General features: G+C 49.3%; 3 protein-coding genes and 1 long non-coding RNA gene across 5 annotated transcripts in view; 1 reads left to right on the plus strand and 3 right to left on the minus strand.

Annotated features, from left to right (window-relative positions):
• On the minus strand, positions 1–17265 carry LOC119450016 (intracellular coagulation inhibitor 3-like). Its single transcript, XM_037713352.2, has 2 exons — positions 17172–17265; positions 1–1294 (listed from the first exon to the last, which is right to left on the minus strand). Exon 2 carries the CDS (start codon positions 1248–1250, stop codon positions 51–53), a length of 1200 nt encoding a protein of 399 aa, XP_037569280.1. The 5' UTR covers positions 1251–1294; positions 17172–17265; the 3' UTR covers positions 1–50.
• The window catches only part of LOC119448107 (intracellular coagulation inhibitor 3-like), a 29076-nt gene that overhangs the window by 119 nt on the left and 4091 nt on the right, over positions 1–24866 (minus strand). Inside the window, exon 2 of one of the 2 annotated variants that reach the window (XM_049665571.1) lies at positions 15872–17197. In XM_049665571.1, coding sequence (XP_049521528.1) covers positions 15928–17127 — 1200 coding nt within the window. In that variant the 5' untranslated portion in view covers positions 17128–17197 and the 3' untranslated portion in view covers positions 15872–15927. Of the gene's footprint in view, positions 1–15871; positions 17241–24866 lie in introns of those variants that run through there. The other variant, XM_037711579.2, reaches the window with a different exon arrangement.
• Positions 830–24866, plus strand: part of LOC125944698 (uncharacterized) — a 27895-nt gene continuing 3858 nt past the window's right edge. The window contains exons 1-2 of the long non-coding RNA XR_007466369.1: positions 830–956; positions 16834–17010. This is a non-coding gene — a long non-coding RNA (uncharacterized LOC125944698). The remainder of the gene's footprint in view (positions 957–16833; positions 17011–24866) is intronic.
• LOC119450017 (intracellular coagulation inhibitor 3) overlaps positions 15816–24866 on the minus strand; it is a 12936-nt gene continuing 3885 nt past the window's right edge. The window contains exon 2 of the mRNA XM_037713353.2: positions 15816–15871. The gene's annotated coding sequence lies outside the window, so the exon portion shown is untranslated. The remainder of the gene's footprint in view (positions 15872–24866) is intronic.

The raw sequence follows: 24866 nt of genomic DNA on the forward strand, positions 1-24866 counted from the left end.
ACCACTAGAAAGTCCTGTCGTACCGGAGTGCGAAGTAAGGACTTCGCTTCTCAGAGTGTGTGGACCTCTCCGATGAAGAGAACCCGGTTGGTGCTCCGGTCCCTGATGTAGTAGAGGAAGGGGTGATTCACGATGAACTCGATGGGTGGCAGCGGGTCGTAGGCAGCCGAGAGGGGCACGAACAAATCTGCAGTGACTGCGGTCGCAATGGTTCCTCCTTCATTCACCTCGACCGCCGCTTTGTGCACAGCGTCCGATATGAAAACCCGCACGCTTTTACTGATACCGCTGAAGTTGGCCGATCCTCCGAAGACGGAGTTCAAACCGAGGGCCTTCATCGCTGGCAACAAGCCGTAACCAAGGCTCATTTCAAACTTGGGCAGCTGGAGCATGACGTTCCTGGAGCTTAGCTTGCTGCCTACGTCTTCGAGCATGTCGAGCGACAAGCCGTCCCTGACTGCCGCAAGTCCAGTTGGGTCGTCCGGAAGCAGGACCACCATGCTGAACCTGTCTCCCTGGTACGGTATTTCCACGCCCGACGCGTGATAGGCGTTGACTCTTGTGTATAGAAGGTGTGTCTGGAGGTGCATCGTCGGTTTACTCACCTCGGTGGTTCCCAGGTTGAGGAAAGGTTTGTCCACCGTCCTATTGGCTTCGAATTTGGTCGCCCAGGTGCCCTTGAAGTAGACGGCGTTCAGGATGAAGAGCACGATGTCCAGCGGCTGACCCTCTGGCACGATGCCGGCGATCTTGCCCCTGGTCTTTCCACGCACCCACGCGTTAACTTGCGCCGCTACCCTGGGACCATCCGCGTGGAAGTCCGCAGACCTCACATCCGCGTCGAAGATTTCGCGCAGCTGCTGTTTGTAGCTGTCGGATATGGGGAAGCCTACCTGCGCTAGGACCATGTTGGCCACATCCAGAGTGACGTTGGGCGAGGTTGAGAGTTCCAGGAGGTTCTTGTATGCCGCGAGCACTCTGTCCCGGCCGGTGAGGCCGAGAGCGGTGTGGCCGAACACCGAATCCAGCTCGGCCTCTGAGTTTCCCCTGGCGCCGACGTAGGCCATGCCGAACGCGGCGGCAATGCTAGTCGGCGAGAAGAAGACATTTGACGAAGGCTCCTGGGCCGCGAGGTACTTCAGCAGGTTCACGCCAAACTGGTTGTGGGCTCTGGCGAGCAGCGTGTTGTCGTCGGTCTCGCAGTGGACCAGAGCGAGAACCGACGCGAGAAGGACAAATTTGGCGAGCATCGCGAGAGTTTTTGCGAATGCCCGGCCGTCGGCTGCGAAGACGCCTCTTTTTAAACTGACGCGTGGTGAGCTCTATTTTTTTTTTGCCTAGCGTACTTGTTTTTCTTGCGCGTCGCGACCACCGACGAATATCTCGGATTGCACCTTTCGCGAAACACAACGCTGGACGCCCGCCGTCTGAAGTGTATGCGATTGCTTCTATCTTTTTCAGTGGCAGGCATCATTTTATTTTCTCCGCCGCGAAAGAGAGCTCGGGCATAGGTTTGTAGCTGATGGCGAGGGAAAGACGGAGTGGGGGACTGCCTTGAGAAAACGCTTGATGTCGGGAGACAGCTGAAGCCACCGTTTGCACTGCGCCCGCGTAATGCAGATGTTTTGCATTCCAACACGCACCCAAGGACCCGAAGTACGATGTCAATACATATTTAAGGAGCCCGAATTTGGATGAAGAGACACGAGGACAGACTACCATATAGACCCGTGTAAGAGCCGCACCCCCAACTTGGCAGCCCAAAATTAGGAAGAAAAAAATTCAACGCAGAAGCATTCGTGCAATGAGAATGTAACACCCAACGTAAAAAAAAAAAAAAAAACACCGCATATCCACGGGGTGAATGATGATGAGTGGGCGAAGCTCCGGAGGGAATCATCGGTAAACCGTGAATCTTCCGTGTAATTCGCGCAGTCTCGCCGCACTAAATCGAACGATTGACTTCCACCAATGACACGCGCCATATGTGACGTCATTCCTATTTATAACAGCGCCCTTCATTATAATTGCACCATCTCCCGCTTAAGGGGACGCTAGCACAATGTCACTGAGTTCGGTGTCTTTTAAATAACGCAGCAGTGCCTTCAAGGTGGCTCGCGCTGTTTTTCGTGTAGGCCAGTTTACAAGGATGTTGATTTGCGTTATTAAGCGTTTGTCCAGTTGACCTATCGTGGCTGAGAGAGCTGCTCTCTGCGGGTTAAAACGAGGGCACTCACAAAGAAGGTGTGCGATTGTTTCGTTGCACCGGAAGAGCGTTCTAATCACAGTCGGTCAGATAGGCCGGTGGCTCGTAAGAAGCGCAGAAGCGCCTGCACGGCCTTCTTCTGTGACATTGGGTCCAGTCTGTGGTGGAGAATTTTTTCTTCCGACAGAGGCCGGTCGTCCAATTGGTTGAACGCGTTGGTAAGAGAATGTCTTTGCGCACTGTACTGCGGGCAGTCGCACAAAATATGTACAATTGATTCTTCATTGCCGCAGTGGTCACAGGCTGCGCTGTCGGCCATTCCTATGCGGAACGCATAGGCGTTGGTAAACGCAACGCCCAACCATAATCTGCACAAAAGTGTTGCGTCTCCTCGGCGAAGCCTTGATGGTACTCGAAGGCTTAGGGTTGGGTCCAGAGAGTATAAGCGAGCATGCATGAAGTGCGATTCATTCCATTGTGACCTTGTGTGTTGGCGGGCGATCACGCGGAGCTTCCGTGCAGCGTCAGTTCTAGAAAGTGGAATGGGTCGTTTGTGATCTTCTTTATGAGCTGTGCGGGCAGCACGCGTTAGAAACGTGCAGTACTCTCTAGTAAGAGGGAGAGGCCGCAGCGTCTTACGCAGCCATTTACACATGCCGGAACGTGCACCGCGTTTGCCGACGCCATCAGCGTTTATGAATACGGGGGTACGGCGGAGAGGCCACAGCGTGTTACACCAGCTTCTTACACGGGCCGTAACGCGCTAGCACAAACGCGTTAGAACGCGCAGTCTTTCGTTAATGTTGGGTATTTATTGCCATCGTGGTGCGTGTGTCCATGTGCGCTTCGTGGCGTAGTGGTTAGCGCCGCGCGTTATGAAGCGAGGGGTCCCTGGTTCGATTCCGCTACGGACACAACTTTCGGAATTTTTTTTCTCATAAAAGTAGACGTGGCTACCTACTACGACGACGACGACTACTACTACTACGACGACGACTACTACTACTACTACTACATACTACAGAGGAGGGACAGACCCACACCCTAAGGAGCTTCGCCCCTAAAAGCTTCAAGAAGTGTTGCCGAACTGGCTAAATGTTAATGCGTGCTTTGTGAGTTGGGCGAACTTTGCGGTTATAATCTCATCGATGACGTGTTGTCGTTTCTTCCGCTTTCTCCAACTTCCTCCATTCTTTCGTACTGCAATTGTTATCACCAACAAAGCTTTTGGCATTTGGTAGGTGCCTTCGTAAAGCGAGTTCGCTCTTCATCTTAAATATTCTCCGGCATGTAAAATAAATGATTATATCTTGCCGAGTTTCTATAAAGATGCAATCAATATGCTTTGTCGGCACAGCGCAGTATTTTCCATGCTTCTTCAAAAAATGCTGCAACTTTTGCCTCTCTCTCTGCAATGCTTGTTATGAGCTATGGTCTAAACGTGCCATAAAACAAGCTCACCAGCTTTCGGGACATTACCCGGATGTACCGAGAGGAAAGGTGCAAACTGCCAGAACCGCACCCCAAACTCACCAGGCAACAACAGACCATCCTGCGTCGAGCGCAGGCGGGATCGCTTGTGCATCCCGTACTGATGAACGGCATGTACCCCGCGGAACATGATACGCTCTGTTCTTTTTGCAAAAGGGAAAAGGGCACCCTGCCACACATCTTGGCCGAGTGCATAGAACTCAAGAACCCCCCTCCTCCCCTTCCCGCCAACACCCCCAATCCCCAACCCCTTGAGCGATGGGAGACCTTGTTATCCAGCCCCGCCCTACCGATTCAGCTCGCGCTGACGGACAGGGGCCAGGAGCTGCTGGGAACATATGGGTCCCGTAACTAGGGAACCACCCCGTCTGGTGCCTGTGGGCACCACCAATATATTTTGGGCCTAATAAATGTTAATTCATCGCAAGAATTCACCAGCCTCGTTGCGCTGCCTCAGCAGGGGTTTCCGTGCATATAATACTCCAAGCACATGAAGCGATTCTGCATGGTATCGGTGTTGTAACACAGAAAGTTTGAACGTTAAGAACTGGATTGAAGGGTATATTCTTTATCAACTCGTGCTTCGTATCACAGAGATAAATTAGTCGAGACTGTTTCATCACTTATCTATAAAACTATCGCTACAACAAAGACACGCAGTTCTCACGAAACCAGATCTTTATTTACATGATAAATATTATAACATTATAACATAATAAAACATGATAAACATGAATATTAAACATGATAAACATGATAAATATTACCCACTGCGTAATATTTATCAAACATGAGTGTAAATATATTTTTCAGATTCTTTTATTGAAGTTGGAGTTCGCTATTGAGTCTAATAAGGCTGTAGCATTTCCGGATTCCACAACCAACGCTTTCGTGCTGAGCATCTATTGGTGGCTGGCCCGGCCATCGCTTGACCACGTCTTTTGTCGAATCCATCGTATAACGAAGTGCGTTTTCATTCGTTTCATCATGCAGTCTCGTCTGATACGATCCCTTGCATGCAAAGCTTACGCGAAATAACCGGCTAGTATTTTTCGCAAAGCTTCGTTAAAGCGTCTTCTGTGTTTTTCTTCACACCGTTGAGCACTTAACCAAACTGTGGTGAAAGCTTGACTCACCACGACACTGTCTGCAGCTCAGGTAATCAGTGACTGGTAGCATTTCCGCCCTCGCAACATCACCCGGTTTATCGGAACGTGCGCCAATGGGATCCACACACCCAAATACTTCTGGGCAAAACAGGGTGAGATGCCGCTTGTAAAGAGCAACTGGAGTTAGATTAGCCTGCCCGATGGCCTGGCATCATATCCCACGTGTAGGGTGAAATGTGAAGTCGACCCACTTCGTGGAAACACGGACACCCAGCCGAGATATGCGCATTAAAACTCTTCACAGAGCGTAACTAGGACCTGTGCCCTAAGGAAGGAAGGAAGTAAGTCTTCCCTGCTCGCCACACGTAGCCGAGAAGGTGCCAAAGCTCGAAGCACGATTCGCAATGAAACCAATATGATGAAACTGCAACGCGGCCTTCAGGGACTCTACACAAGGTATAGGCTATAAGCAGCGGCTACATATATGGAACATAGCGCAAGTCTTTCTACGGCTGGGCAAGGTGTAAATACCGGAACTGACATCGCCGGTAGCAAGCAGGCAGCAAGATGCAGTAGTTTTACCTGGCGCATGTTGGTAGCGGCGCTCCCGTGTCTCATTCAATTCATTCACCCGACACGAACACGGGGGTTTCGATGCTCGATCTCGGCTCGTGCGAATCGGGAGTGGCGCAGTAGCGATGTTGCTTTGCTAGTCTGAACTCGCCACATTGTTACTGCCCAAAAGACTTACACACGGGAACGTCGAAGTAGCCACATATTAATACCCTTTTTTCTAAAGAAAAAATTAAAATTAAATTATGGGGGGGTTACGTGCCAAAACCATGATCTGAACCACGATCTGAGGCACGCCGTAATAGGGGACTCCGGAAAATTTCGACCACCTGGAGTTTTTTAACGTGCACGTAAATCTAAGTACACGGGTGTTTTCGCATTTCGCCCCCATCGAAATGCGGCCGCCGTGGTTTTATTGCGATAACCATTATATGGACACTTCAACCGGATTTCTGCCGTCGGCGTCGACGTCGCCGTCGCCGTCGCCGTGAGGTTCCGTATAGATAAAATCTTCGCCGCGCGCCGTATGCCCGAGCGGAAGCGTGCGGGGACGCACGCTATCACGGAGAGCGAACGCACTCAATCTCCCTACGCGCAAGCAAGGAAGCGGGAAGCCAGCGCCGGAGGGAGCGGAAGGGGGGGGGGGGGCGCACTTCTACTCTGCCAACAACCGCGCTCGTCGCTCGCCCGCACCGTCTCTTATCTCCACACTGGCTCTGACCTTTGTATGCGCTGTGCATTCGCCGCTCAGTTTCCGTTGAAGCGATAGACCGCACGTACCTTCGCCGGCTGCGGCGTATGCGCTTGCTGCCAGCGTTTTGACAGTCGTTGTCTGCAGTCATTCAGTGTGATCTATCCATGTTTGGTTGTGCGCGCTCACACCACGCTTGTTCATTCAGTTAGTAATAGCCGGGCCACATTTTCCAACGCATGCTACACATGCAATGCTGCCCGGATCGGCAGTGCAGCGCTACAGGTGTGTCCCTTCGCACGTGCTGCCCACGGGAAGCGCTTCTCATCAACACCACTGTTTCACACGCGCCTTCTCGTGGTCATCGAGTTTCTCTTCATGTCGGTCTACTTACGCCGCAGCACACCTGCTTACTTAATCAGCTCAAGTTTACTACAATTCATATTGCTACCAAAGCCGTTCACCTTACTTCTATGGCATTGCTGTGTTGCTATCGCATTCATTGCTTCGACCTTGGGGCGAAACTGTGACATTTTTTCTAAAGAAGGCGTTTACGTTGAGACGATCCTGTTAACCAAGGCTAACTTGGTTTAAGGCGGAGAGTGGGCCGTATGTTCCACAGCTAAATAGTTGTCCTACTAGTTTTAACTTTACGTGACTACTTTCTGACTTATTCTCTCAACGATATACGTCCTGCGCTGCTCAGTGTGCTCGTTTCAATTTTCTGTGAACTGTGCGCAAATGAGCCCCGATTTTATTTATATTGAAGTAATATTCTCCTTGGAACGTTTTAAAGGGTGGGTATGTGCTATTTTTTGTATGGCTAAGGAATGATATTAGTGCCAAACGTCACCTGACTTCAGCGCTTGCTACACGTTCTTTAACGGTAATAATAAAGATAGCCCACCCTGTCAAGTCGTATTCTGTGCTGTGTGCCCAATCAGGACTCACTCAGGAGTCTACTCAGCACCTAGCTTGTAGACAGCTCAATCGACAGTTATTGGTAAGAATAGATCAAGAATATCACAATACAAACGCTTTTTCGTAATATCAGGCAAGTATTAATATGAAAAATCTTGCCTTAAGCAAGCGTACATAGATAACCACTTCACGCAAATAAGAACTAAGCGGTGCCGCTTTCAAAGAAATGGACGATACACCAAAATAAGATAGATAATCCTGTAATCATGCTTGGATCCCAGTTCTCATCAGTTTGATACCGCACAAAGAAGAATCTGTTCACCACTGTAGGTTCATCATACGCGCCCTTTAAAGCGGGGTTTTATGGCCCAGCTGTAAAGCGCGTTAAACGGGGCCTATTATTAGGTCGGCGACACAAACGTTTACTTTATTTTTTGTCGGAGGGTGGCCCTAGTTCGCGCGGCCTAGCGCGATATACAACAGTCTCCTCTGCATACAAATGCAGAGCATACTAATGTTGGTTCGCGCGCCGGGACGCGTCTCCTATGCTTCTGCTTAAGTACGCTCCCATTGCACTTATTGAATAAAACTTGCACATGATAGTTTTAGACAGCATGTCTATGACAACATAACTCTGCGGACATGGCGCACCTACACACACACAGGAGTAGACATGTACTTAGAAGAAAAAAAGTAAAGGTTGTTATTTTACTCATTTCACCCTGTTTTCAAGTCCGTAACTAATACCACTCGCTACGCTGAATTACTCGAAGACCACTATCCTACATAATGCACAATGAAACTTCCGCTATGTGATAAAGATTGAATATAATAAATTGCTACAGCTAAGGCACATTAAAGGCGAACACCACAACATGCGTAGTATGCATGCAGTTAAAAGAGCATGCGCAACATTCGCGACACGCGCAGGTCAGGATAAACCTACGCGATGACAGACACGGAGCACAGCTTGTGCATCATTCACGGTGAGTGAAACGAATCATTGGCTAAATAAAATGAAAAAAAAAAAACAACAACAAAAAAACAAAAGAAAAAAGTCCATGGTCTATGATCCCGGTTCTTAGATAGTGGTCTAAGAACATGAGCCATGGTGAAGGATTGTTATACCTAGTTTGTTTAAATGGCTATGCGAGGACGCTTGCAGTCGGTCGTGTTAATTTAGATGCTGTGGTCAAGCACCGGGAAAGGACTGCTCTGAGCGATTCCCACAGGCAGAAAGCCTATCAGTGGGAAAACGAATATCCATTGCCATGTTGACCAACATCGGCTTAGCACAACGATTGTCGCACACAAAACCCACGACAAACACAATCATGCGCACCGTGACATGGACATGACATGCTCCTGTTACCCGGTCCGAGTAGAACAAGCAAACCTGGAGCACCTTACGTGGGAGTGCTCGGGTCTTGGTGAAATTGTGCACCGGGTAATAAAAGACCTCCCTGTGGAGCAACGACCTCATTTATTCCATGAGTGGATTTCCCTAACGGGACTGCCACCAGAGCGAAAGAGAATACTGGACAGCCTTCTGGATTTCATGCGGGTAGCTCAGCTCCATTATTTCATTTTCCCCCGACAACGCCGCTAAAGGGCAAAACATTAAGTACGTGGTCCGTAGCAGTTCTTTGGCTCCCTATAGTCATTTACAACAGAAACAATCGGTCATGTTGGGGGCTTTTGGTGTATCCATGCCCCACAGAAACGTCCAAGGCATCGCAGCTAGCATCATTAGGTTGGTGGTGCCTCGTTTCCTGATGCTGCGAGGCGAGGTGTATAAGCAACGGTTTAAGGTTGTCTCTACAAAGGAATGGCCACCTCTTACGCCTACACGACCTGTAGCAGAGCCCCAGCAGAAGCCACCTCCAATACAGCAAGGTGCTGCATCGGATGACTTGCAGAATACAGATAAGCAAGTGGTCGCTCTTCTGCGACCCCTAATGAGTGCCATTCGGGTGTTATTGAACAACATGCAGCCACCGTCAGCCAGAAGTGCACTTCAAGTACTGGACGCTCTGAGTCCGGTGCTGGCAGCCCTTGAGTAGACCATGGCTCAACAGCTACTGCCTTTCAGGGATGAGGTCCGAAAAGCAACAATTTTTCAGTGGAATGCCCGGGGACTCAGATCGCGCATTGCTGATTTTCGTCGATTCGTTTACGCCCACATGTTTCCGATCATTGTCATCTGCGAACCGAACTTATCCAGCACAATCAGGCTCTTTGGATATGAATCATTCATGTCATCTACTACTGGTGAAAAGAGCAAGGTTATTGTGTTTATTCGTCGCAATCTCACTTAGATTCTCCAGCCTGTGGCTCCTCATGACGACAATCAATATATATGTTTAACAGTGAAAAAGAAGAAACTTACCATCACCGTTGTGGGCGCTTACCTATCTCCATCAAGTCGATTTGATCAAACAAGACGACGAGACATCCTATCATCAACTCCTGATCCGTGGGTCATCATTGGGGATTTCAACGCTCATCACACACTGTGGGGCAGTACGAAGATCAACGCGAAAGGCAGACATTTGGTATCCGTCGCTCATGACAGTGAACTTTTGTTGTTAAATGACGGCAGTCCTACGTTCTTACGTGGCTCCACGTACAGCAGCTGTCTGGACTTGGCGTTTGTCTCACGAAGCCTGATCAGACGTGCTGGGTGGTTTGCGGATATAGAAACACATGGGAGTGACCACGACAGCTCTGTGTACACTCACATCCGCGCGCCTCGCGCTGCTGAGGCTCTGCGAGCATAGCCACTGTCGTCGATAAACGAGCGTGGCCGTCCGTGCGGCAGCGTCATGAATAGCGATCAGGCTTCCCCGTGTGCACACTCGCGCACGCACACTGCTTGAGAGCCACAGCTTGCAGGCAGGGTAGCATCGTGACTGGAACGCCTCATTCTTGACTCGCATATGCCCCCATGGAGCTGCAACGTCGCCGTGCGAGCCGTCGAAGCGGAAGAAGGGGCCAACACGGGGGCATCAGTATCTTCATAAAGTTAATTGTGCTGCTGTATGGACACGTAGACTGATCTATGATTTTGTAACATGCTCGTGGTAAACACCACGAAGACATAAGTAAACAACGCCTTATCCCGCTTAGTTGCATGCAGTGATATTAAAGGTTCTAACATATAGTTGCACGTTAATTAGTTCGCCGTACTAGAAAGACGCGATAAGGGTTTACTTTTGCATTCAATGTCACCAATATAATAAATCACTTTTCGGGATCCTATGTATTGTGGAGGGAGAAATAGACGTGAATAAAGGAAAATGCTGGTCAACCAGAAAAATGTCACAGTTTCGCCCTAAGGGCGAAGCAATGAATGCGATAGCAACACAGCAATGTCATACGAAGTAAAGTGAGCGGCTTTGGTAGCAATATGAATTGTAGTAAACATGAGCTGATTAAGTAGGCAGGTGTGCTGCGGCGTAAGTAGACCGACATAAAGAGAGACTTGATGACCACGAGAAGGCGCGTGTGAAACGATGGTGTTGATGAGAAGCGCTTCCCGTGGGCAGCGCGTGCGAAGGGACACACCTGTAGCGCTGCACTGCCGATCCGGGCAGCATTGCATGTGTAGCGTGCGTTGGAAAATGTGGCCCGACTTTTACTAACTGATTGAACAAGCGTGGTGTGAGCGCGCACAAACAAACATTAATAGATCACACTGAATGACTGCAGACAACGACTGTCAAAGCGCTGGCAGCAAGCGCATACGCCGCAGCGGGCGAAGGTACGTGCGGTCTATCGCTTCAACGGAAACTGAGCGGCGAATGCACAGCGCATACAAAGGACAGAGCCGTGTGGAGATAAGAGACGGTGCGGTTGTTGGCAGAGTAGAAGTGCCCCCCCCCCCGCTCCCTCCGGCGCTGGCTTCCCGCTTCCTTGCTTGCGCGTGGGAGATTGATTGCGTTCGCTCTCCGTGATAGCACGCGTCCCCGCACGCTTCCGCTCGGGCATACGGCGCGCGGCGAAAATTTTATCTGTACGGAACCTCACAGCGACGGCGACGCCAACGGCAGAAATCCGGTTGAAGTGTCCATATAATTGTTATCGCAATAAAAGAAAAATTGCTGTGGTTTAGCTTTGGTTAACCCTGGTTGATAGCGAAAGCTTCACTGCCCTGTATACGGCGGCAATGTCTCTTTTCAGGGCTGCGTAAAGGCCTAAATATAGTCCGACGTAGCGTGAACGCGCGCACGCGTTATGTCACGTTGGCGAGAACAACAGCAACTATATTAGTTCGACCGATGGTTCGACGTACTGGCGCCGCCAACGTAACCGGACGCACGGCCAATGCGCTCCGACGCGCCCGGCGTCTGATGACGCTCGCCCGCCTGCTAATGGACTATAAATGCGCCTTAATGCTCTCTTGTGCTTTGACCTCTAGCTCTCAAGGTGAAAACTGTTGAGTAGCCGATGGCTGCCCGAGGTAGCGTAATGAAGCTTTCGCTTCAAAACTGTTTTGTTACCTCACGCTGCAGGCGGAAACACGGTGAGTTTGAATAATAGTGAAGTTGGACTGTTTGTGCAATATAAGTGTAGGGAAACGACGGTTTGGATAATAGAAAAGATTAGGGTCATTCATATTGTCCATATTGATGACAGGAGACTCATTAAATTATGACGGCTGTAAAGAAGTTTAAACAAGCTTTACGACATAAGGTGACGCGCTTTTTGCAACGGTGAATGAGGAGGCGAATTCCAGCGTTCTAGTCTACTGCACTTAGATGGCTAAAGAATCATTCATGAGTATGGAGAAAGGTCTGCTATCTAATTATCTCTTTAAATTTTGGCCTGAGCACACGCTTTTTGTAGGATAGATACGCACTTCATTAAACGATCGTTTACCTTTAGACGCTGCACATAAGAAGCAGCAGCCGTGTAACAAGAGAGATTGACAATCAACACATTTTGAGATCACAATGACTCTTTCAGCGACTTTGCTGCTACTGATTTCGCCTACTTCACTAAGTTATATGAATAGACTTACTCTATAAGCATGTATGCGTGATGATCCGTATAGCGTGAGGATCAACGGCGAATATCTCAGCAACCTTCGGTTTGCAGATGAGATTGTCCTATTCAGCAACAATGGGGACGAATTACAACAAATGATTCAGGCCCTTAACCGAGAAAGTGTAAGAGTGGGGTTGAAGATTAATGTGCAGAAGACAAAGATAATGTTCTATTGTCTGGCAAGGGAACAAGAATTCAGGATCGCCAGTCAGCCTCTGGAGTCTGTAAAGGAGTACGTTTATCTAGGTCAATTACTCACAGGGGACCCTGGGAGTAATTGGGTTAATAAATTTGGGTTGGAGTGCATACGGCAGGCATTGCCAAATCCTGACTTGGAGCTTACCACTGCCGTTGAAAAGAAAAGTGTACAATCATTGCATTCTTCCGTTGCGAACATATGTATGAGGCAGAAACTTGGAGGTTAACAAAGAAGCTCGAGAACAAGTTAACAACCGCAGAAAGAGCGATGGAACGAAAAATCTTAGGCCTAACGTTAAGAGACAGGAAGAGAGCGGTGTGGATCAGAGAGCAAACGGGGATGGCCTATATTATAATGATATTAAGAGAAAAAAATGGAGCTGGGCAGGCCATGTAGCGCATACCATTAGAGTTACAGAATGGATACCAAGAGAAGGGAAGCGCAGTTCGAGGATGGCAGAAAACTAGGTGGGGTGATGAAGTTGGGAAATTGGAAGTGCATGTTGGAATCAGCTAGTGCAAGACAGAGGAAATTGGAGATCGCAGGGAGAGGCCTTCGTCCTGCAGTGGACATAAATATAGGCTGCTGCTGCTGATGATGATAAGCAAGTACAACTCGGGTATATGGCATCTTGCACGACCACAATATGGCGCTGTAAATACCGTCTTTTCTTTTTTGCCCACATTTATTGCAATCTTTCGCCACCCCATCTTTCAAGTGCTGTAAAACTTTTCCGCGCGCAAAATTTATTTTCGGTATAACTTAACACACCATTCGTAAAATTATACAACAATCCCAAAATCGGGAACTGTACGAAATATTTGGCAGAGTTAGCAGGCATATACGCTGCTGCATTTCTGTTTTTTCTTTCTTTTCCTTGTGTTTTTTCTGCCTTCTATCACTCTATGTACATCACCGAATTCATTCACGTTTTCTCTACTGTCTTTGAATCTAAAGGTCTCAAAGAGGCTGATTCCACAATCTAGACATCGCCATGCGGGCTGCCCTACCTAGCCAAACCCAAGCGCCAGAATTTCGCCGATGGAGGCACCATTCGACCACCGCTACCTCCTAGATGTCATGAAGGAGTCGGGAACTTAGTCTTTTTTGTTGTACTCCACTCGGCCCCTTTGTGTGGGAATAATGACGGACCAAATTAATATATTGTGGAGGGGTAGTCAAAAGGAGAACGTAGACCCACTCCCAAGTAACACACTCCCGGAAAGCCTATCGCTGCAAATATAGTGTGATCGCTGAAATTAGTGCATGTCTTATGGCTTCACGTCGGTTACAAATGCTTGACAGGAGCGCGCTGGGAGCCCTGACCCACAAATCACGTATGTATTGAAACAGCGGTCCAATCTCGAGGCCTATCGGACAACCCACGTGGAACGATTTGCCGACTTTACTAGGATTAGCTTGCATCGGCGTGCACCTAACTAAGGCAGGGTATCAACGCCACGGCTGCCCCTGCCCTGTTACGCCCCCCCCCCCCCCCCCCCCTCCCGGTCTCCCCCTTCCCACCACCCTCTTCTTTTTTTTCTTATAATGTTTGTTACTTCACGTCTGTATTTTAGCCTTTTAGCCATCGTCTGCGGGGCCGTGAGCATTGTATGATCAAGGGCATAAATCGAGCTTCCCGGTGACAGATAGGCGATAGGGCCTGTGTAGTGAAGGCACGAATTCAGCGGGCCTCGGTCCGGCTACGTGATCGGCAACACCGGAATTGAAGACAGTCGAAATGGCACAAAGACCAAAGTGGTAAAAAGGAGCAATAACTCAACCCTTTTCAGTGAAAACAGTGACTGAGGGCATTGGAGAACTAAAAAAAATATAAAAAAGTCAGTAATGTCCCATAAAATTTAGAGACAGTTTCCCGTAAATAATCCGATGATTAAAAACGAGTTGGATTTCTGACACACACACACACGCGCGAATAGGGGCTAGTCTTGTAAATCAGATATTCGTTCCTGAAAATGGCAGCTGAGTCCGTGCAAGTGAACATGAACGAAACGAAATTTATGGCAATACAAACTACGTCGACGACTCTGAAAAAAAATTGACCGATGATTACGATACTCACTAATGCGAAATTTGAGCGCAGCCCTATAAGTGTTTTCATTTCGCGATATATTTGCTGGGGCGGACAATCTGTCTCGTGCGGCACGTTGCAAACGGGGCGAAGTGTGGCGCGACTGCCTCGCTAATTGGGAGATCGCAAGAGGCAGCGCGTGGGTGACGCGTGTGCGCGATTCACAGCAGCCGCCGCAGACAGACTCAGCTCATGTAGCGCTTTGTTTCCATATATGGTATCAATGGACAGAGCGCTCACCGCATGCCTTATCAATGGCGTTATCGGTGAACAGACGACGGGTGCTACTCTGGCGCCATTTCGTAGCGATCGTCGCCGCAGAACACGTCTTGCGCAGCGCTACGCTTTCCTCCTACGCTTGCCTTTAAATGCAGCCGTTGCACCTTTTTCCTCCGATTTCTTCCTCGAACTCTCTTCGCTCTGGCCGTCTTTCATCCCCCGCTGCTCTCATCGTTCGCTCTTTCATCCTTCGCTGTGCTCGTTCGCTCGGTTACGCCGAGGGACATCGACGCCGACGCTCAACGCAGGAACGGGCGCCTACGAGCTGCGCTCTAAAAAGTCGCGGCACACACCATGCACCACTGCGAGATTCAACATCTCCCAGCTTCAGGCTTGCTAAATGCAGAGAAGTGAGCGGGACCAATTACAGAACCTCAATATAAATTTTTGTGCAGCAATTTTACGCTCATGTGTAAAAAACGGGTGCAGTTATTTAATGATTAACTGAGGCTAGCATGAAATAACGAGCCAGATATTTGAACTAATTAATTCGAGAGAATAATTTGCTTAAAAAGCATGACTGCTCAAATGTGTATCAGCGAGAACGCTTCTTCTGGTATCCGCCTTTCATTTCCCCTTCCCCTTCCCCCAGTGCAGGGTAGCAAACCAGAATCTTTTCGGTTTAACCTCCCTGCATTTCCCACCACGTTTATCTCTCTCTCTCTCTCTCTGGTATAGAGGTGCACCAAGTTGGCAGAAAATAGACCACAGCCATTAATGGCTTCTCTCACCCTTGTGACAGTTGGAGATCGACGAATGACATTCAGTGCTTCGAATGTGATTTGGCTCGGGTAATTTGGGTACTGCTCGATAAACATTGTTTCCTACAGAATGGCAATTCCTTGAAGATTACTGTGCGAGCGCGCGCGTGTGTGTGTGCGTGTGTGTGTGCGTGTGTGTGTGTGCGTGCGTGCGTGCATGCGTGCGCATGACACCGCCTTAGTATTTCAGATGCGCTAATTCAGCTAAGTGTATCCCGCTAAATATGTTTGCCAGTAATCTGGCGGAAGATCAAGGTATGGAATACTTCGGCGTTACACCTATGGATGTTGTGCAGTAGCACTATCATAATCGTACTGGTTAAATATAACATTCATGAGAGAGGGAGAGGTAGAGAGAGAGAGAGAGAGAGAGAGAGAGAGAGAGAAAGAGAGAGAAGGGGGACCGCTACTATCCCTAAGGCAAATATACAGCAAATGTAATAAAAGGGGCGCACTTTATTTAAAAGGTGCTTTTTCTTACGTTGTAATGCTAGTGCCACCTTTCCATCACTCGAAAGTCCTGTCGTACCGGATTGCGCAGTAAACACTTCGCTTCTCAGAGTGTGTGGACCACTCCGATGAAGAGAACGCGGTTGGTGCTCCGGTCTCTGATGTAGTAGAGGAAGGGATGATTCACGATGAACTCGATGGGTGGCAGCGAGTCGTAGTAAGCCGAGAGGGTCTCAAACAAGACTGCAGTGACTGTGGTCGCAATGGTTCCTCCTTCATTCACCTCGACCGCCACTTTGTGCACAGCGTCCGATATGAAAACCCGCACGCTTTCACTGATACCGCTGAAGTTGGCCGATCCTCCGAAGACAGAGTTCAAACCGAGGGCCTTCATCGCTGGCACCAATTCGTAACGAAGGCTTATTTCGAACTTGGGCAGCTGGAGCATGACGTCCCTGAAGCTTAGCTTGCTGCCAACGTCTTCGAGCAAGTCGAGCGACAAGCCGTCCCTGACAGTGGCAAGTCCAGTTGGGTCGTCCGGAAGCAGGACCACCATGCTGAACCTGTCTCCCTGGTACGGTATTTCCACAGCGGACGCGTGATAGGCATTGACTCTTGTGTGCGGAAGGCGTGTCCTGAGGTGCATCGCCGGTTTGCTCACTTCCGTGGTTCCTAGGTTGAGGAAAGGTTTGTTCACAGTTTTATGGGTATCGAATATGGTCACCCAGGCACCCTTAAAGCAGACGGCGTTCAGGATGAGGAGCACGATGTCAAGCGGCTGACCCTCTGGCAGGATGCCGGATATCTTGCCCCTGGTCTTCCCGCGCACCCACGCATTAACTTCCGCCGCTACTCTGGGGCCATCCTCGTGGAAGTCAGCAGACCTCGCATCCGCATCGAAGATTTCGCGCAGCTGCTGTTTGTAGCTGTCGGATATGGGGAAACCCACCAGCGCTAGGACCATGTTCGCCACATCCAGAGTGACGTTGGGCGATGTCGACAGTTCCAGGAGGTTCTTGTACGCCGCGAGCACTCTGTCCCGGCCGGTGAGGCCGAGAGCCGTGTGGCCGAACACCGAATCCAGCTCGGCCTCGGAGTTTCCCCTGGCGCCAACGTAGGCCATGCCGAACGCGGCGGCAATGCTAGTCGGCGAGAAGAAGATATTTGACGAGGGCTCCTGGGCTGCGAGGTACTTCAGCAGGTTCGCGCCAAACTGGTTGTGGGCTCTGGCGAGCAGCGTGTTGTCGTCGGTCTCGCAGTGGGCCACAGCGAGAACCGACACGAGAAGGACAAATTTGGCGAGCATCACGAGAGTTTTTGCGAATGCTTGGCCGTCGGCTGCGGAGACACCTCTTTTTAAACTGACGCGTGGTGACCTCCATTTTCTGCCCAGCGTATTTGTTTTTCTTGCGCGTCGCGACCACCGACGAATATCTCGGATTGCACCTCTCGCGAGACACAAGGCTGGACGCCCGCCGCCTCAAGTGTATGCGATTGCTTCTATCTTTGTCAGTGGCAGGCGTCATTTTATTTTCTCCGCCGCGAAAGAGAGCTCGGGCATAGGTTTGTAGCTAACGGCGAGGGAAAAATAGAGTAGGGGGACTGCCTTGAGAAAACGCTCGATGTTGGGAGACAACTGAAGCCACCGTTTACACTGAGCCCGCATAATGCAGATGTTTTGCATTCCAACACACACCCAAGGACCCGAAGTACGATGTCAATAGAGATTTGAGCCCGCATTAGAGCCCGCATTCGGACGAAGACACACGAGGACAGACTATCGTATAGACTCGTGTAAGAGCCGCACCCCCAACTTGGCAGCCCAAAATTCGAAAAAAAAATTAAACGCAGTAGCGTACTATGGGAGTGTAACACCCAACGCAAGAACGAATTAAACTCCGAGACTCTATCACTGAGGTGGGCCGCCGCTCTGCGCAGCTCCGACCTCGAGGACCGACTCTGGGCCGTCCAGCAGGCCCTCTAGGCGGCGCTGAGACAAGATCTCGACGTCCCGTCGCGGCTGACCTGAGCCTGGGTCGGCAAAAACGTGCAGGACAATTGATTAAAGCTATGAATGAATGAAAAACTTTATTTCATTAGCTTTTCAGCGCATGCGCCGGATGGAAGTGGTTCCCACTTCACGGGAATCCATATGCTGTTCTCGCCGCCTGGCCCCTGGTTACGAGCCAAAGCTGGTCTTCCAGGGCGAGGCTGGACAGCAAGATCTTCTATTACCAACCAAGAAGCGTTCGCGTTCGATACCCCGATGCTGCGTTCGCTCATACGGTCCGCGTTCCGCGTTCGCACGCTGCGTGCTTCGGCGTGTTGCTACTAGATGGCAAAGAGCTGAGCCAAAGAGATGTACCATTGATGCAACGGTACATCCGGGGTTCCGGGGTGTGCACAAGTCGCTGGCTGCGCCGGCACAATTTTGACCAAAGGGTTCGGTCCCGTTTAAGGGCCACATCTCGTCAAAATTGTGAAGAAAATGTAAGCTTCTTACACGAGTCTATACGGTAATTCCGTTTTATCAACGCTTCCTTGCTGCAAACGCACTGGACCCCTACTACGCGCGGCTAATTTATGCTTTTTATGTTTCGACATAGGACCATTGGATTGCTCTTGGAAGGAAATGGCGTTTATGAAAAAAAAAAAGCTTCATGAAGTGTTGCCGAACTGGCTAAATGTTATTGCATGCTTTGTGAGTTGGGCGAAATTTGCGGTTATAATCTCATCGATGACGAGTTGTGGCTTATTCCGCTTTCTCCAACTTCCTCCATTCTTTTGTACTGCAATTGTGATCACCAAGAAAGCTGTTGGCATTTGGTAGGTGCCTTCGTAAAGCGAGTTCGCTGTTCATCTTAAATATTCTCTGGCATGTAAAATAAATGATTATATCTTTCCGAGTTTCTATAACGGTGCAGTCAATATGCTTTGTCGGCACAGCGCAGTATTTTCCATGGTTCTTCAAAAAATGCTGCAAGTTTTGCCTCTGTCTCTGCAATATCTTGGTATTGCAATATCTGCACTATCTGCAATAACTTCGTATCAAGCTTGATTCCCGCTTAAATTTAATTTGCATATTAATGAGCTGCAGCGGAAAACTTCTTATGGTATTAGGGTATTACTAAAAGCTAGATGTTACTTTGACTTGACTACTTTGATCACCTTATACTATGCATTCATTCACAGTCCTCTAAATTATTGTATTGCTTCCTGGGGTCAAACATATCATTGCCACCTTTCTTCCCTCCAACATGTACAGAATCAAGCCATTCGCCTTCTCACCTGGAGCAACCGACGTTCACATGTTACAGATCTGTACCGGAAACTGCATATACTGAATATTGACAATATAATCAAATTTAATGTCTGCACATTTGCTTATCAAGCAGTTAAGGACCATAGTCTTCTGAAATTTGTTCTTATCCAACAGCTTACTAATTCAAATATTACGCGCTTTTCCTCCAATAACAATTTTATACTCGCCAAGGTACGAACTAACTATGGTTCTCAAAGAGTAGCATTTGTTTTAATCAAACTTTAGAATTATTTGCCTTATAACAATAAGTGTGCCTTTTCTATATCGTCATTCAAACATCAGCTTCTCAATTTCATGTTTAACCTATAGCACCGTTTATTGAATAGGTATTTTAAACTCAACTTCAACTCTGTCGTTTTGAATACTGTTTGCTTCGTTTCCTACTTCAGCTCATGCCTTATCGCTATCGTTTTATATTTTACAGTGTACTATTGTTTCGCCTCAATATGTATTTGCATTTGCATTTTTGTATTTCTGCTGTTAAGTACTACTGGTGTTTTTTAACATCATAAAAGATTTACACTAAAAATTGACATCACTTCGGTTGCAAATACTTGACAGGAGCGCGCTATGAGCTCGTGCCATAAAGCACTTATACATTGAACCAGCGGTCCAGTCTTGCGGCCCACCGGACCACCCTTCATGCGCATCGAACGATTTGCCCACTTTGCTGGGATTTGCTTTCATCGCCTGTGCACACAACTAAGCCAGAGTACAACGCCACGACTTACGTTTGCTCGTTACGCCGCCTCCTCCTCCTTTTAACAGTGAAGCTGTTCTAAGTCGAGTCTGTCCGGCGGTGCCACGGCAGCTCACGTGACCAGGAGAGGATGAGAGCAGCGCCGGGGCAGGGCAGGTCACGTGACCAGCAGAGGAGGAGAGGCGCGCTGGGGGTGGAGGCGACCAATGAGAGACCGCGCTGGGCGCGAGGAGGAGAGGCGATGGGTATAAGAGAGGTATTCCTGTCAAAAAACGCAAGCCGCGCGAAAATAAAAATTGCTCGTCGGGCTGCGGGTGCGAACCACCGACCTGCGGGTTGCGAGACCACCACGCTAACCGATTCAGCCACTGTCGTTTCTTTTTATTGCCATTTCACAAACACAAACAAAATTATCAAATACACATGTACAGAGTGGTCCGCTGTTAAAGGGAACACCTGAGTGCGTGGCGTCTGCTCGGCGCCACCGCCGGCCGGCGGCGACGAAAGAGCACCGCCGACAGCGATCACTGCACCTGCGCGAAACTCGCTGCGCCTGCGCGAAACTTGTCCAGCCGCCAGGCCGGCGGTGGCGCCGAGCAGACGCCATGCGCTCCGGTGTTCCCTTTAACAGTGGACCACTCTGTACATATTCTAAATACACCAGCCATAACTCGGCCAGTGTATGTGGCCTAAAAAGGCTTCACAGAAGCCCATTGGTCTATTACAGGTAGCCACTCTGGGGGTTCACATTGTGCTCCGAACAAGTCTCGTGTGTATATCATACTCTCAACAAAATAGTGTCATGCTAAGTGAGCCTGTATATGAGCATGCCTGATATGCGTTCTCGTCTTCCATACACTATACATGCAAAGCAACATTAGCATGTCAGTCGTCCAAAGGTTTATCCAGAATTTTGATATTAGGGGGGGGGGGGGGGTGGATACGAAGTTATTGCTTATCTTTTTTGAGCGAAAGGCGGGGGGGGGGGGTGGGGGTGGTAAGAGGTTCAAGGGGCTAGCGCTTTTTTACCACGTTGTTTTGTGTAATTAAAGATTAACGTTTTTTTTTTCAACAAATGGTGACGGGAACGTTGCTAGTTAGCAAAATTTAACTAATTAACCTTTTAAGCAAGCATATTAAACCACATCTTACGAGGGAGTCCGTCCTTATTGGGGCATGTCGAGCTGATGTTGTTGCACAAACAATACTGCAACGAAGGTAGAGACAGGCAGGCGCGAACGAGCGCTGTATGGAAGGCCGAAGTGTGTGCCTAGTTTTTCGGGATTATAAATTCAGCACTATATTTCAACAGCCATGGCATTCCGTCACCACGTTTCCAAATTGCAAGAACATAAGGGACAGCGTTTAGAGTTTTCATTTGATTGCACGAAGTTTATTCTTTTTTTTCTATGCAAAACAACGTGAAGCAAGTTCTTAATCTACAAGTCTTATTGAAAGAACAAAGTGCCGACGTTTTCAAAACTATAAGTACAATATCACTTCGCACGAGAAAAAAAAATAACAAGCACAATAGACACGGAGAAGCATATAAACCTTAAACAAGACAATTAAAATATAACAACTAAGAAAAAAAAAAAAGCCGGCAGATCCCACGCCCTATGGGAATCGATGTTATGCGAAGCAGTATGCGGGGAGCCTACCAAGTTAACGAAACCACCATGAGAGCACCAAGACGTAGGCGGCTGTTTCAAGACCTACATGACACGCATGTCATAACCTATCATTTATGTTCGTCATACACCATTGTCATACTATGCCAATTTTGGTGCATACCACGTTGACGAAACGACATGAGAGCACGAAGATGTAGGCGACTGTTTCATGACCTACATGACAGACATGTCATGATATACATGTCATGACTTTTGATTTATGGTCGTCATACACTCTTGTCATGCTATGCCAATTTTGGTACCTACCAAGTTAACGAAACGATCATGAGAGCCCCAAGACGTAGGCGGTTGTTTCATGACCTACATGACATGCATATCATGATATCCATGTCATGAACTATCATTTATGTTCGTCGTACACTCGTATCATACTATGCCAATTTTGGTACATACCAAGTTAACGAAACGACCATGAGAGCACCAAGGCGTAGGCGACTGTTTCATGACCTACATGACACACTTCATGATACTGATGTCGTGACCTATCATTTATGTTCGTCATACGCTCTTGTCATACTATGCCAATCTTAGTACACAACAAGTTATTGAAACGACCATGAGAGCATCAAAACGTAGGCGTGTGTGCGTGCGTGCATGCGTGCGTGCATGCGTGCTTGCGAGCGTGGGTGCGTGCGTGCGTGCGTGCTGGCGGAAGGTGTTACGATTGGCGTGTAGCACACCGTGCAAAAAGGATGATCGAAAGGTCATGCCTAATCGAAACGGAGGATGGATCCCTAATTTGCTATGGGTGTCTCGTGTGGTTGCCGGTCTGGCGGGCGCCCCACAGTGATTACGGGCCGGAGTGTCCGGGGAAAGGAGTGTCTCCTTGAGCGCACAGTTCGCGGAAGGCGACCCTCCCTCCTGTCACGCACACACACTCCCTCCTGTCACGCACACACACGGATTTGTGTGTGTGCGTGACAGGAGGGAGGGTCGCCTTCCGCGAACTGTGCGACTCAAGGGGACACTCCTTTCCCCGAAGCAAACGGGACCCACGGTTTGCCGCCACGTCGCCTAGGAGAGAGGGAGCAGCCGCCCGTCCCCGACCGAACTCAGTACATATCACGTGACGCTGACGTGAGCAAAATCCCGCCTACGATTTTAGCGGGCCTACTTAAGCGGCCCCGCAATGTATTTTATCATTAATCTCTTCTTTTTTTATCCTTCACCAACCATGAAATAAACAGTGCTAGTTTCGCACTAAAAATCGTCTCGCCCCTGCCTGGTCGCCATGGTCTACCGGACGCCTGCCGACAACGCCACGCTACCTAGTAGTAACTCCGGTTGAGGTTGTAGTAACCGGCGACCCAACAACTTGTGAATAGCGGTGTGATGGCACCCGACATCAATGCGAGTCCCAACAACGGACCGACTGACGGATGGCCTTGTTGGGGCGCCGGTTACTACAACCTCAACCGACGTTACTACTAGGTAGCGTGGCGTTGTCGGCAGGCGTCCGGTGGCCGCAGCGGTGGCCTAGCGATAGAGCATCCGCCTCGTATGCGGGTGGTACCGAGTTAAAATCCCGGTGCCGCCGGGAACCCACCGGTTTTGCTAATGGGTAGAGATGTCCCCTGGCCTGGTGCTCGGCTGTCGTGGCGGCTCACATCTCGAAAGAGGGCCCAATAGAGATTTCAGCACTTCTCTCTGGGCGCTTCTTGTCCAACCACAGACGGCCTTGTGGACGAGCATCCGCCGCGGCTGTGGGAGGCAAGTGTTGCGGCCGGGTACCTACCGGTAAAATAGGTACAAACGCGCTCCCGGCCTGGTGCTCGGCCATTATGGGACCTCAATGCTTGGAAAGAGCTGTTTGACCTCAAGCCGAAGGCGTCCCCACTTCAATAGGTGCTTGGGGTGCCACATGGGAAATGGCCGCCATGGGAGCGGCCCAGACATCACTTTTTTTTCCGTGCTCACGAGGGTTTCGACGGGAATTCAGGGCGCAGGCTCCTTTCACAAGCGTATCACCCCTGAAGAAGCCGAACGCCAGGCCGGGGCACGCTTGTACCCATTTGAACCAGTGGGTGCCCGGCGGCGGTGGGAATCGAACCCACAACCTCCCGCAGCCTAGGTGGGCGCGCTTCCACTAGGCCACGGCTGCCAGACAGACAGACAGCAGACAGACGGACGGACGGACAGACAGACCCGACATTGACTTAAAAATGGAAAAACAGAAAGACCAAATGTGAATCTCGCATCTCATTCACGCGCAAGCGTTTACCGCGACCTCAAGGATTCTCCGCTCCCTGTAGGGCGCAGTGTAGCACTGTCGTCTGCGCGCTGAACATCAAAATTTGGACCTCAAAATTAAGTCCACCTAGCGTCCACCTCCGGAAAGAGTTGATATTTGATAAAGCGATTACCACAGTGCATGGGTTCAGCGTAATTTTTTTCCAGGCTGAGTGCCGGTCTGAAAGAGAGAAGGGAGGGACGGGGGGGGGGGGGGGGGGCGGTGTCCAGATCTTTCTGGGGGTGGTGTTGGGGGTGTTAGGGAGGGGAGTGTATAAATACATGTACTGGGCACTTCCCCTATATCCGTACGTGGGGGAAACCGGATTCGAGAAGGATTTAACTGTAATTATTTTTTAAGAGTTCTTAGGAGGACATCCCACAGAAATATACGGCATCGTGGCACTCCAGAACAATATGCTCTATCGTTTCCGATTTCTTAAAGATTAAACATTTTATTGATCAAAGTACAAGAAGACATTTACTTTGTAACCCTGGCTTTACAGGGAGAGTGTCGGTATATATCTGAAAAAAGAACGTTTTAACTGAGGGTCTGACCGGCATTTTTTGAACACGCTTTAGCACGTCGTGGTCAGGACCTAGCTTGTAGACAGCTCGATAGACAGCTGTTGGTAATAATAGATCAGGAATACCACAATACAAACGCTTTTTCGTAACATCAGATAAGTATTAATATGACAATCTTGCCTTAAGCAAGCGTACAGACATAACCAATTCACGCAAATAAGAACTAAGTGGTCCATCTTCCAAAGAAAAGGACAATCAACAAAATCAGATTGATAATCCTGTAATCGTACTTGGATCACAGTTCTCAAGAAAACATCAGTTTGATCTCGCACAAAGAAGAATCTGTTCACCATAGTCGTTTCATCATACGCGCCCTTTAAAGCGGGGTTTTATGTGGATGAAGAAGTAGACGCGGCGCCCGCAGCTCGTGCTCGTGCTCGGCACGCGCTCGTTCCACGGCTCCCGCGTTCGTCGTCATCGTCTGCTTCCACAGCTGGCTCCGTTGCCGCTCATCATTCCAGCGTAGCATTTCACTTGTCTTCTGTCGTCGTAATGGGGAGGCCGCGTTTACG

Source organism: Dermacentor silvarum, chromosome 4, assembly GCF_013339745.2.
Source record: "Dermacentor silvarum isolate Dsil-2018 chromosome 4, BIME_Dsil_1.4, whole genome shotgun sequence".
Taxonomy (NCBI): domain Eukaryota; kingdom Metazoa; phylum Arthropoda; class Arachnida; order Ixodida; family Ixodidae; genus Dermacentor; species Dermacentor silvarum.

Excerpts from the sequence above, each read along its gene's own strand:
- LOC119450016 (XM_037713352.2), bottom strand. The coding sequence starts at position 1,250 with ATGCTCGCCAAATTTGTCCTTCTCGCGTCGGTTCTCGCTCTGGTCCAC.